Source organism: Populus euphratica, unplaced genomic scaffold, assembly GCF_000495115.2.
Source record: "Populus euphratica unplaced genomic scaffold, PopEup_1.0 scaffold2945.1, whole genome shotgun sequence".
In the NCBI taxonomy this organism is placed as follows: Eukaryota; Viridiplantae; Streptophyta; class Magnoliopsida; order Malpighiales; family Salicaceae; genus Populus; species Populus euphratica.
Genome location: NW_011502778.1, coordinates 4078 through 16489, shown reverse-complemented (window position 1 = coordinate 16489; position 12412 = coordinate 4078). Strand labels below are relative to the sequence as shown.

General features: G+C 38.5%; 2 protein-coding genes across 3 annotated transcripts; both read right to left on the bottom strand.

Annotated features, from left to right (window-relative positions):
- Nucleotides 1–4: 4 nt before the first annotated feature.
- LOC105119444 (L-type lectin-domain containing receptor kinase VI.2-like) lies at nucleotides 5–7726 on the bottom strand. 2 transcript variants are annotated; one of them, XM_011017586.1, is made up of 2 exons: nucleotides 6841–7726; nucleotides 5–1210 (listed from the first exon to the last, which is right to left on the bottom strand). In XM_011017586.1, the coding sequence occupies exons 1-2, from the start codon at nucleotides 7698–7700 to the stop codon at nucleotides 91–93; spliced, it is 1980 nt and encodes a 659-aa protein (XP_011015888.1). In that variant the 5' UTR covers nucleotides 7701–7726; the 3' UTR covers nucleotides 5–90. The 2 variants fall into 2 exon arrangements, with proteins under 2 accessions (XP_011015888.1, XP_011015889.1); XM_011017587.1 differs by having other exon boundaries at nucleotides 5–1213; nucleotides 6844–7726.
- A 388-nt stretch (nucleotides 7727–8114) lies between these two features.
- LOC105119445 (nodulation-signaling pathway 2 protein-like) lies at nucleotides 8115–9656 on the bottom strand. The gene has a single exon (XM_011017588.1). It carries the CDS (start codon nucleotides 9654–9656, stop codon nucleotides 8115–8117), a length of 1542 nt encoding a protein of 513 aa, XP_011015890.1.
- Nucleotides 9657–12412: the final 2756 nt, after the last annotated feature.

Here is a 12412-nt window from a genome sequence, read left to right as displayed (position 1 = left end):
AGACTTGAAAATTAACCCTTGTCAACGTACATACAACTGTAAGCTAAAAAGGCTGTCGACGAGGAAGAAACAGGAGGAAGATGGATTCTGCTATCTGCCAGCATCTATGGAACTTGTGATCATTTCAATGGAAACCTCTCCCATATATCTTGTGCTCCTACATGGAGAATCAGAAGAGCCCAGATCATCAATCACTGGGAGCTTGTCTTCCCAGTTGAGATACCGTATGACTTCTCTCATGGTTGGCCTGGCTTTAGGCTTGTGATGAGAACACAGAAGACCCAACCCCAGCACCACCTCAATTTCCTTGACCACGAAGGCAGAGTTCAGCTCTGGATCAGCTGCATCAAGAACTCTACCCTTTTGATGGCATTCAATCACGAAATCTGTCAGGATGAAGTTACTCGTTTCAATGGGCTTTCTGCCACAAACCACTTCAGGGAGCAAAACACCGTATGCGTACACATCGGAACTGGTACAAACCTGACCGGTCCGTGTCAATTCAGGTGCAATATACCCTACGGTGCCAACAAGATTTGTGGTGTGCGACATGGTGCCATGATCATACAACCTGGCTAGACCAAAGTCTCCTAACCGCCCGTTCATTCCTGCGTCTATCAGGACATTGCTTGACATGACATCTCTGTGAATCACCACTTTCTCCCATTCCTCATGCAGATACAAAAGCCCTGCTGCAATGTCTTTAACAATATTGAATCTTTGCTCCCAGCTCAATACAAAGTTGTTTCCCCGACTGAAAAGGAGACCGGCAAGGCTTCCATTTGGGATGTAGTCATAAACCACGAGGATGTCATTATTTCTCTTACACCATCCTTGGAGATTCACCAAGTTCTTGTGCCGTAAACGTCCCAGGCTCCCGACCTCCGCAGTGAATCCTCTCAAACCCTGGATTGAATTGGGAGTGATCCTCTTAACAGCAACTTCATTTCCGTTTGTAGGCAATCTACCTTTGTACACCGCACCAAACCCACCAACCCCAATTATCTCACTCTTTTGAAAACCGTTAGTTGCCGTATGTAGATCTTGATAGCGAAACCTGTGTGGACAATCCAATTCCCAGTCTTCAAGAGCCTCAGACTGAGGCCACTTTCTGTAGACAGCATGAAAGAACAGTATTGCAAACAGAATAGTGGTCACACCGCATAAAGAAGCGATAATAGCAATCACTGAGGGTTGGAAAGAGGATGAACTTGTTGCGCATACTGGACCAAAAGCAAACACAAATAAAACACAAACAACAGATTTACGTGGTTCCCCAAAATCGGGTACGTCCACGAAGGCAGCAGATTGTATATTATTGGAGGAATGATACAAACACTCAACTCAACCCAGTACAATCCCACTTAACCGGGTGTTTCACTCTTACACTCGGTGTTTCTCTCAAATCTGTATTTTCTCACTCTCACAGTTGCACTCACCACACTTTCACCCTTTTGCTCTCACCACAATTTCACTACACTTATTACATTTCTCTCTCTTTATCTCTATTTATAGGAGAGCCTTGACAACTTGGTTGAGGGTGGTTGAGGGTGGTTGATGGTGGTTGAATGGTGGTTGGAAGTGGTTGATGGTGGTTGTTAAAGGAGAGGGTGGTTGATGGTGGTTGAGAAAAAATGTTGACAATTTGCTACAAATCTCCACCTTGGCAAGATTTTTCCATCCAATCTTTGTGATCAATCAATGCTGCCTCTAATGCGCCATATGGCGCTGCACCCTGAAGGTGCTCAACACTGAGAGATGTTGACCAAGTCCAAACAATGTTGGAACTTGATCCCTGAGACACATTTTGTGAGCATGTCAGCTGGATTATCTGCGGTACCAATCTTCTGTAGCAGAATATCTCCTTCATCCACAATTTCTCGAACAAAATGAAATCGAACATCGATGTGCTTGGTGTGGGAATGATGAACCTGATTCTTTGCAAGACAAATAGCACTTTGACTATCACAATGGACATTCACGTGCTCTTGAACAATTCCCAAATCTTCAATCAACCCATGTAACCATATAGCTTCCTTGAAAGCTTCTGTTACTGCCATGTACTCTGCCTCAGTTGTTGACAAAGCTACTGTTGATTATAAAGTTGACCTCCAACTTACAGGCCCTTTAGCAAGTGTAAACACATAGCCTGTTGTGGAACGACGCTTGTCTAAGTCACCAGCATAGTCCGAATCCACATAACCAACTAAATTTTGTTTGAGTCTATCATCCCTCTCAAACTTCAAACCAATATCAGTTGTGCCATGAATGTACCGTAGAATCCACTTAACTGCCTGCCAATGACCCTTTCCCGGATCATGCATATACCTGCTCACCATACTGACTGCATGTGAAATATCTGGTCTCGTACAAACCATTGCATACATTAATGCACCAACTGCATTTGCATACGGAATTTGAACCATATGCTTGCGCTCTTCCTCTGTGCGTGGAGACATTGAAGCACTTAGCTTAAAATGAGAAGCTAAAGGTGTACTTACAGGCTTGGTCTTACCATCTACCCCAAATCTCTTTAGAATTTTCTTCAAGTATTGGGTCTGTGTCAAACAGATTGTGCCTTTTCTTCTGTCTCTCTGAATCTCCATGCCAAGAATCTTCTTAGCTTCTCCAAGGTCCTTCATTTCAAACTCAGTTCTCAGTTGAGCTTTCAGTCTGTCAATCTCCACTTTGCTCTTTGATGCAATCAACATATCATCCACATATAAGAGCAAATAGATGAAAGAACCATCAAGAAGTTTGCGAAAATATACACAATGATCAAACTGACTCCGTGTGTATCCATGTTCTATCATGAACTTGTCAAATCGCTTATACCACTGGCGAGGAGATTGTTTCAATCCATACAGTGACTTCTTCAGTTTACAAGCCCAATTCTCTTTCCCAGTGACTTTGAAACCATCTGGCTGAGACATGTAAATTTCCTCTTCCAAATCTCCATGTAGGAAGGCAGTTTTCACATCAAGTTGGGCTAACTCCAAATCAAACTGTGCAACCAAGGCTAGCAGAATACGAATTGATGAATGCTTAACAACTGGGGAGAATACCTCATTATAATCTATCCCCTCCTTCTGAGCATAGCCTTTTGCTACCAATCTTGCTTTGAAACGGATGTTGTCTTTTCCTGGATTACCTTCCTTCTTAGCATATACCCACTTGCAACCAATTGTCTTCTTTTCCTTAGGGAGTTGTACCAAATCCCAAGTCTGATTCTTGTGGAGAGATTTCATCTCTTCATCCATTGCCTCTTTCCATTTTGCACTTTCTACACTCTGTACTGCCTCTTTGTAGGTGCAGGGGATTCCATCATCAATCACCGGAAGTGCATAAGCCACCATGTTACAATACCGAGCGGGTTTCTTGATAACTCTTTTCGGTTTACTCGTTGCAATGGATTCTTGTTGTGTGGTTGCTGAAGTTGTTGCATCCTCTTCATCTGAACTTTCATCTGAATCTCCTTCAGTAGAGATTGTCTGAACAGTCTTTATAGGAATGACTGAAGTCTCTAACTCCACCTGTTGTGCATCACCAGACTGTTTTTCCTTCTCCTGTGATTTCTCTTGTTGTAACATGCCAGACTCATCAAAAGTGACATCTCTACTCAAAATCACTTTCTTTGATTCAGAACACCAGAGTCTGTAACCTTTTACTCCTCCACTAAAGCCCAAAAATATAGCTTTCTTGGCTCTAGGATCTAGCTTGGACTCAGTAACATGATAATATGCTGAGCAACCAGATATACGCATAGAGTCATAATCATTTGCAGGAGAGCCTGACCATACCTCTAAAGGGGTTCTTCCATTTAATGCTGCTGAAGGTAACCGGTTAACAATATGACGAGCATAGCTTAATGCCTCGCCCCAGAACACTTTGCTTAGTCCTGAATGTGATAGCATACATCGGACTTTCTCCACCAATATGCGATTCATGCGTTCTGCTACTCCATTTTGTTGTGGTGTTTTGCGCACAGTAAAATGTCGCTTGATCCCTTCATCCTGACAAACTTTAAAGAAAGGATCTAAAGTGTACTCACCACCATTATCTGACCGAAGAGTCTTAACTCTCCTTCCCGTTTGAGTCTCCACCATTTTCTTCCATTTCAGAAAGATATCAAGGACCTCATCCTTGTGTTTCATCATGTACACCCATACTCGTCTTGAGAAATCATCAATAAAAGTAACAAACCAACGATTACCTCCAAGAGATTCATTCTTTGAAGGTCCCCATACGTCTGTGTGAACATAATCAAGAATCCCTTTTGTATTGTGTACCGCAGTGCCAAACTTGACTCTTGTCTGTTTTCCAAGAACACAATGCTCACAGAACCCATGCTTTCCAGTCTTGGCGCCTTTTAATAGACCTTGCTTGACCAATCCTTGCAAAGCCTTTTCACCAGCATGCCCTAAACGCATGTGCCAAAGTCTGGAATTATCTGCTTCATCATCTTCTATGCTTTTGGAAACAGCTGCTGTACCGGTAACAGTAGATCCATCCAGGAAATATAAGTTTCCTTTCCTCGTGTCTCTTAAGACAACTAATGCACCACGGATTGCTCTCAGGACTCCACCATGCATGATAATCTTATAACCATTGGATTCTAGGACTCCAAGTGAGAAGAGATTTTTCTTCAGGTCAGGTACATACCGTACCTCTATCAGTGTCTTGACTACCCCATTATGCATCTTCAGATGGATAGTCCCAATCCCTTTGATCTCACAAACATCATCATTACCCATCAACACAACTCCTCCATCGAACTCCTCGAGTCTCGAGAATAAGTGCTTGTTAGGGCACATGTGATAGGAACATGCGGAATCAAGAATCCATTCACCAGAATGGTTTTCTGGTGATGAGACCATGAATGCAGAGTCTCGTTCATCCTCATCTCGTGCAACGTTCACAGTTGGTTCATCTTTTTCCTTATTGCCCTTGATCGGACAATCTTTCTTCCAGTGTCCCTTTTTATGACAAAAGGCACACTCATCTTTTGCAAGATATCGTCTGTTTGATGATTCTCCTCTGGATTTTGAGCGAGATCTCCCTCGCCCTCGAAATCTTCTGGGGTTTGTTCTGCCTTTAACTGTCAATGCTTCTGACGTTGACTCTTTGTGAACAATCTGATCCTTCTTCCGGTACTCATTGTTCACCAAAGCATTGGACACATCAATGAATTTAATCTTTTCTTTACCATACAGTAAAGTGGTGACGAGATGTTCATATGTGTCAGGCAGTGAATTCAATAACAGCAGAGCTTTATCTTCATCATCAATTTCCACATCTAAATTCTTCAAATCAGCTATCATTTTATTGAAATCATTCAGATGCTCATTCATAGAAGTACCTTTCTTGTGCTGAAAGCGGAAGATCCTTTTCTTCAAGTAGAGACGATTCTCTATACTCTTCTTCATAAACTTGTCCTCCAGTGCTTGCCATAATTCCTTTGCAGAGTTTTGTTTTGAAAAGGCGTACTTCTGATCCTTTACAAGACAAAGTCGGATGGAACTGCAAGCTAACCGATGTATCCTTTCCCAGCTTTTATCATCCAAATCCTCCGGTTTATCTTCTAGAGTGAAATCCAAATTCATTTGGACAAGCATATCCATGACTTCACATTTCCACATGCCAAAATTACCCTTCCCATCAAACTTCTCCACCTCAAATTTGGTACTCGATACCGGGATATATTGTGGAGGTATACTAGCATTTCCCACTAATCTTTCTTCTGGAATATCAGCCATTAGGATGTCTTTGGATTACAAATAGGCTCCCGAAATTGTTAAAACATGCACTTTTATGCTCAAAAGAGTCAAAACAGTAACTTCGGTGTGCTGTTTCACAAAACGGAAACCACGGTTGCGTCCGGAATGGTTGAAAATGCTAGGAACCAACTTGACTCGGCCTAAAACCGGTCAAAACATCACTGAGTTGGCCAAAAAATCAATCTGATCGAGTTAACTCAGGGAAGGAATATTCTGTCTCTGATGAAGAATATTCTGTCACGGAATATTCTCTTACTGTCAACGGAATATTCTTATTCTGTCAAGAGAATATTCTGTCACTGTTAGATGATGTGTCTGATGACATGGCAATGTGGACCCTCTGTTGATGACGTGGATGTTGACTCAGTGCCACGTGTCGGATGACGTGGCTGTCTTCTCAGGTGAGATTTCCGGCACTGTCTGGTTTTTCCGGCAGATTTCTGGCGAAACTTCGGCGAGCTCTACAGGGCTTGTTTCAACTCCGATTTTGATGATCTTTATATCGCCGGACTCGTATCGACGAGAGGAATCTCCACAGGTGGTCAAAATCAAGATCTGAGAACTTTGAAAATTCTGCAACTTTGAACAGAGAGCTGAAAAACGTTTTTTTTTTTCAGTGTTCAAGCTTCCCTAATGCTCTGATACCAATTGTTGCGCATACTGGACCAAAAGCAAACACAAATAAAACACAAACAACATATTTACGTGGTTCCCCAAAATCGGGTACGTCCACGGAGGCAGCAGATTGTATATTATTGGAGGAATGATACAAACACTCAACTCAACCCAGTACAATCCCACTTAACCGGGTGTTTCACTCTTACACTCGGTGTTTCTCTCAAATCTGTATTTTCTCACTCTCACAGTTGCACTCACCACACTTTCACCCTTTTGCTCTCACCACAATTTCACTACACTTATTACATTTCTCTCTCTTTATCTCTATTTATAGGAGAGCCTTGGCAACTTGGTTGAGGGTGGTTGATGGTGGTTGAATGGTGGTTGTTAAAGGAGAGGGTGGTTGATGGTGGTTGAGAAAAAATGTTGACAATTTGCTACAGAACTGTCCTCAAATATTGGTGCGACGGGTAGTAGAGAAAGATCGAGCGGACGGGCTTCTCCTTTAGTGGAAAAACTCCATCCCAGTATGTAATGAGAGCTTGTCTTTTTACCAGTAGAGGAAGAGAAACCAGCATACATGCTATCCTTAACAACTGTGCTTAGATCTACGGGATAAGAAATGAGTGGTTGAATCGGTTTGCCTAGCCCCATGGGACCTATTGTTACATTAACAAGTTTAGCCACGCCATCATATTCTATCCAGGCTTGAATAGGTTCACCACTCTCCAACATCAAATCTTCAAACAGGTTTGCGTTGTCACCCTCGCTATAGGAAGCTGCCCTCGATGAGTTCGAACGCATGCTGTTAATGTTGACTCCGACATGATTTCCTTCAGTGTCTGAATTCTCGTTGAACCCATTAACAGTGTCAAATTCAACAGCAAAAATATGGTTGGAGCTATCACCATTATTTGAAGGGTTGAAAAGACCAAGGTAATGCTCCGCGTCAGCCCCGGGAAGCTGGTTGGAGGGAGCTAAGGCGAAAGCAAGGCTGTAGCCTCCTTTTCCTTTGGGAGAGACTATCTGAAAGACAAAAGTTGTGCTGAAAGATGAAGCATTTGGAGATGAATTTGAACTTGTGTTAAGCATCTGTATTGGTTTGGAATAAAATGCTTGTCCTACAGCATTTTGTGTTTTGGTGGTGAGCCTTAGTAAACCAGTAGGCGTGATAATAGAAGCTCTATCAATTGATAGGTCTTTTTCACGTCCATTGAATCCATTGAAGATGAACTCTACACTTTGAGCCTCAACAATCATAGAAAAGAACAAGAACAACAAAAACAAACAAATCGTGGAGGCCATGAAATCTTGATAGTTAAGATCAACTTGCAACTTCCTAAACATACTCTTATCATATTTTTTTTTTTGAAAAAACCAAGCATGAATCTTTTGTTCCCGTATAGTTTATGACATGTCAAGGGATGATGAAGGGTGCTGAATCCATAAAAAATAATTTATAATGATGGGTTATAAGGGCATTAGATTAGAGCTAAGAAAGTCAGTCTAAATAAGAATGGATTATAACTTTGTCGATAATCAATAATACTCTATCAAAATAATAATTATATAGATTACATTGATATTCACAAACTGTACATCATATGTTTATCACTTATAATAACTTATTAGATTACATTAATATTCAAAATTAATGAAATGAATAATGAGTGAAAATAGCTACTTAAAATGAAAAATGTGGAAAGAAACTAAAGTACATCATAACTTCCAGGCAGAGATTTTGATCAATTGAGTTCCTCTAAATTCCAAGACCATCTCATTGTAATTATCTCCTTCAATCCTCACTGCATATGGGACCTCTCCTTCTCTCACCATTTCTTTTGCTTCCAATAAACTCTCGTTGCTTAGTCGCAACCCTTCAAGCCCAAATCCTGTCTTAAAATCGCAACATTGTTCTCTTTCCTCCCACTCTTGTATCCAAGCCCTAGAAGAGGCATAAGGTGCAACAAAGAGGCATTCCATAGCTATTCTTGCCTCTATAAAGCAACTGGGCGGCTTCCATTCGATTGATTCCAGCAGGGCTTGATAATGTTCCATACAATTGTCAAAGAAAAATCCAAAACCAGGACAGTCTTTGAATAATTCCCATGCTCCTCCATCACCAAATGTTAATATACCTCCATTACTAGTATAGCTGTAGACAGAAATGCTGGTTAATATTTCCTTGGCCGTCCTAACGAAGTCCACTACATGCCTTCTACTCCTCTTTCTCCCCATTTGGGAAAGAGCCCACATACAATTGAAGGACAGCCATTCTCTCCTTTCTCCACCTTTTCTCTTGCCCTTTATCTTCCTCGCCCAATCTTGTAGCTCCACCCCTTCCACTTCCAATATTAAACCAAAGGGGTTTTCACAATCATGTAGCCTCCTTTTTGTCTCCTCGAACTTTCTCCATGAAGGTGCATGATGACCGGAACCTTCGTCTTTCCACTTGATTGCTGTGATTTTTAGGGTCGTGTAGTGTGGAATATGACCATAGTATTGTTGTGCTTGTAGCTCCTTTTGTTTTCGACCAAGAGCCATGATCATTGAAGACCACTGCATCCCTTCTCCCATATCAAAGTCTATTATGTGTAGAACCTCAGCATCACGAGGCTTGGCCTCAAGAATGACCGAGTTAGCTGTGAAATGAGAAATCATCCCTTGGGGGAAAATCTTATAGAATGCCTCCAAAGCCCTATCAAAGTTCTTAGCAGATTCTTGCATAAGATAATCTGTTTCCTTGTCTACGGGTTGAAATGAATAATACAAAAGGCGCTCCTCTATCTCCCCCGTGGGACCAACTTTCTTGCTAATTCTTCTCGCGATCACTTCTGCAAGTTCTGCCTCTTTGTTCTCCATGGCTTCTTTGTAAGCCTTGACTAGATGATGCACACTAAGTTGATTATCAATCTCCATGTCTCCTGTTGGCGAGGTTAGCGGTTGCTGGATCAAAGAAGCATCCATGGTTGATATTGATATTGCACCAGCACTCGAAATAGTGGATAGGCTAGGGCTGCATTTTTCTGTCAGCTCTCCTTCACTAGAATATGGTTGAAAAGAACAACTTTCCTCGAGACCTTTTGAAAACCCATTTTGGTCCCTCCAAATGAGCACAAACTCCTCAAAATCAAGAGGTGAATATTCATCAATATTCATTGAATCAGAATCAACAGGAAAATCTACCGATTCATTGGAAGTGGAACCAGTTGTTGTGAGAGGATCAGGAGAGAGCTCAAAATGGTGTATATTAGCATCCATGTATGGTTCAAAATATGAATAGTCATGCTCTTGTATGTTGTTAGAGTAGCATTGTGGGCCTGGAAGCTGAAAGAACTCAGAGTCTCTCATATTGCTTGGCTAACTAAGAAGGGCTGAGATCAATTAAACCACCTTGTTTGACAACTTAATTGGGTGATGATGAGAACATTAACTATAATTATGGAGTTGGATTATATATAGAAAACAAATGAAGACAAATTTTCATTCCCTTGAGGAATTCGATCGATCTCCCGTCTAATTGAAATTCTTCACCTTATCCGGCACTGTCTTGGCAGAGGCAAACACATCTTAATCCCACGAAGTTAATTAATTTGTTGTTTTTCTTTACTGTGATTGATGGTTATCCAATCCAATTAAGGTTAATATTAACTTTAGTCAAGCTGTCCTTCCTAGTAAAATAATATTGTCAAAAGGAATATTTTTCTCAAGATTTCATGCAATGTTCAAAACACTAAATTTATGTTTGCTAATTAATTAATGTGTAGGCATAGGTAGGTAGATTCATGCTTTGGCCTTTTCTATCTTAGTTACCAAAAGTTCAGGCAACGTATTTAGGCATGCAAAATTCAAAGTTCAAACCAATCAACGAAGGGTTAAGGACTAAATTTATAGGCTGAATCCATATTCCATACTCACCAATAATTAATGATTGCTAACAAGTTTTGAAGTTTGAAGCAACTTGATCTTGTATAATCATACACGCTATCACCATATATTATCAAAAAATAGAGTATTGTAGATTAGTTTCACTATATATATATATATATTATGCGAGAAGACCTGAATTCATAACCAAATTAATTACTACCTCTATAGCCATATAGGGATTTCTTTTTGTATGATCTCAACCCTCGAGATCGAGCATCATTGCCAAAAAAAAGAACAAAAGAGTCAAATTGTCAAAAAATTGGCACCAAAATCACAAATTTGGGTTTCAAATTTGAGATTTCATGACCCTTTTTTTTTCTTGTTCTCTTAAAAAACAAATAATTTGTGATTGATTTGAGACCCTCAAGTCGTTTAAATCAAAAAATTATAATCACATATTAAAAGACTAAACTACAAAATATATCTTTCAATTGATTATGATTACGTTTGATTAATATCCCAAGATAAAAGGAATAAAACATGTTTGGTTGGAATGAAGGAGACAAGAACTTAAAATAACTATATTTCTAGGATAATTTTTGTATGAATTTATTCTTTTGAAGTAGAAGTTCATGGAGACATCTCTTGTCTATCTCCACTATTTTCTTCTCTTCTATATAGAACCGTTTACCTAATCTAAAAATTATGCTATAACTTACCAAGTGCTACACATCTCAAAGGAAAGTGCTCGTTTTGTGGATTAGTTTGATGACTAATTTTATCTCGAAGAAAGTAATGAATATTTCATTAAAAAAAGGGTTCGGATAAGGTTTCCCTGAGGAAAAAGTTACCTCATCTCCTTCATAAGCAAACAACTGGAATAAGATAAAAGAATAGGGAAGATCAATGCTATTTTTGTTGTTTGATTTGAGGGGGCATGTCGGAGATCCTGTGGCAGGACAATGGAAATAAAAAGGTGTGACACTTTTTTATGTCTTTGTTTATGCCATTTGTTGTTTGATTTGAGGGGGCATGTCGGAGATCCTGTAGCAGGACAATGGCATAAACAAAGAAATAAAAAAGTCTGCGTATGTGTTTGTGTCTATATATATATATATATATATATATATATATATATGTAGCATAGTTGTTACGTTAATGATTCAAGAACTATAGGAGAACAAAACAATGCATGCAAGAAGACTTTGGGCTGCAAATGTTGCCATCACTCTCTCTTAATCTTATCCATCTTTCCCACTTAAATAATATTGTAAATTAATTGCACTAAATTAATTATTATTATTATTATTATCAACAAATCAAATCGATCGATGAATCATATTCACAGGCCAAAACTGTCAATGGCATAATTACTGTCGACTAAATCTTTTCTTTCCCGTAACTAATATTAATTACTATTGTACATCAGCAACAATAACAATACGTACCTTTAGTTTATCAAAACAATAAAAGAATTCTTATGGATAAAACAAGTTAAGAGAATATTTTGATAAAATCATTAAATTTTAAGCAAGTTATTTAATTTGAAGTTTAAAGATAGAACAAACACTTTCTACAACCCAATTTGTAATATATTAAAATATCTTTTATGTATCTATTTTTATAGAAAACTATAGAATGCTTATTTTTGTGTTTCAACTTATTTTTTAAAGTATTTTTCAAATTATTTTTTATCTAAAAAATATTAAATTGATATTTTTAGATATTTTTAAACCATTTTAATATTTTTAATATATATATATATACACATATTATTTTGATATATTTTAAATTTTAAAACATTTTTATAAAGTAAATGAACCACAATATTATAACACACACATATTATTTTGATATATTTTAAATTAAAAAAAATTATAAAGTAAATGAACCACAATATTATATAATATTGAGCTATTATTATATATTATAGCAATCACTCAAATTGCTAGCTATTAAAATGAAAGACATTGAAGGTAAACCGTAGTTCTTCATGCTTATCATTTCTTCAGTGTTAGGGAGTGTAGTTAGGCTATATAATTTTAAATTTTAAATTTTATTTTTGTAAAATTTTTAAATTAATATTTTTTAGTGTTTTCATTATTATTTTAATATATTAATTTCAAAAATTAAAAAATTAAAAAAAT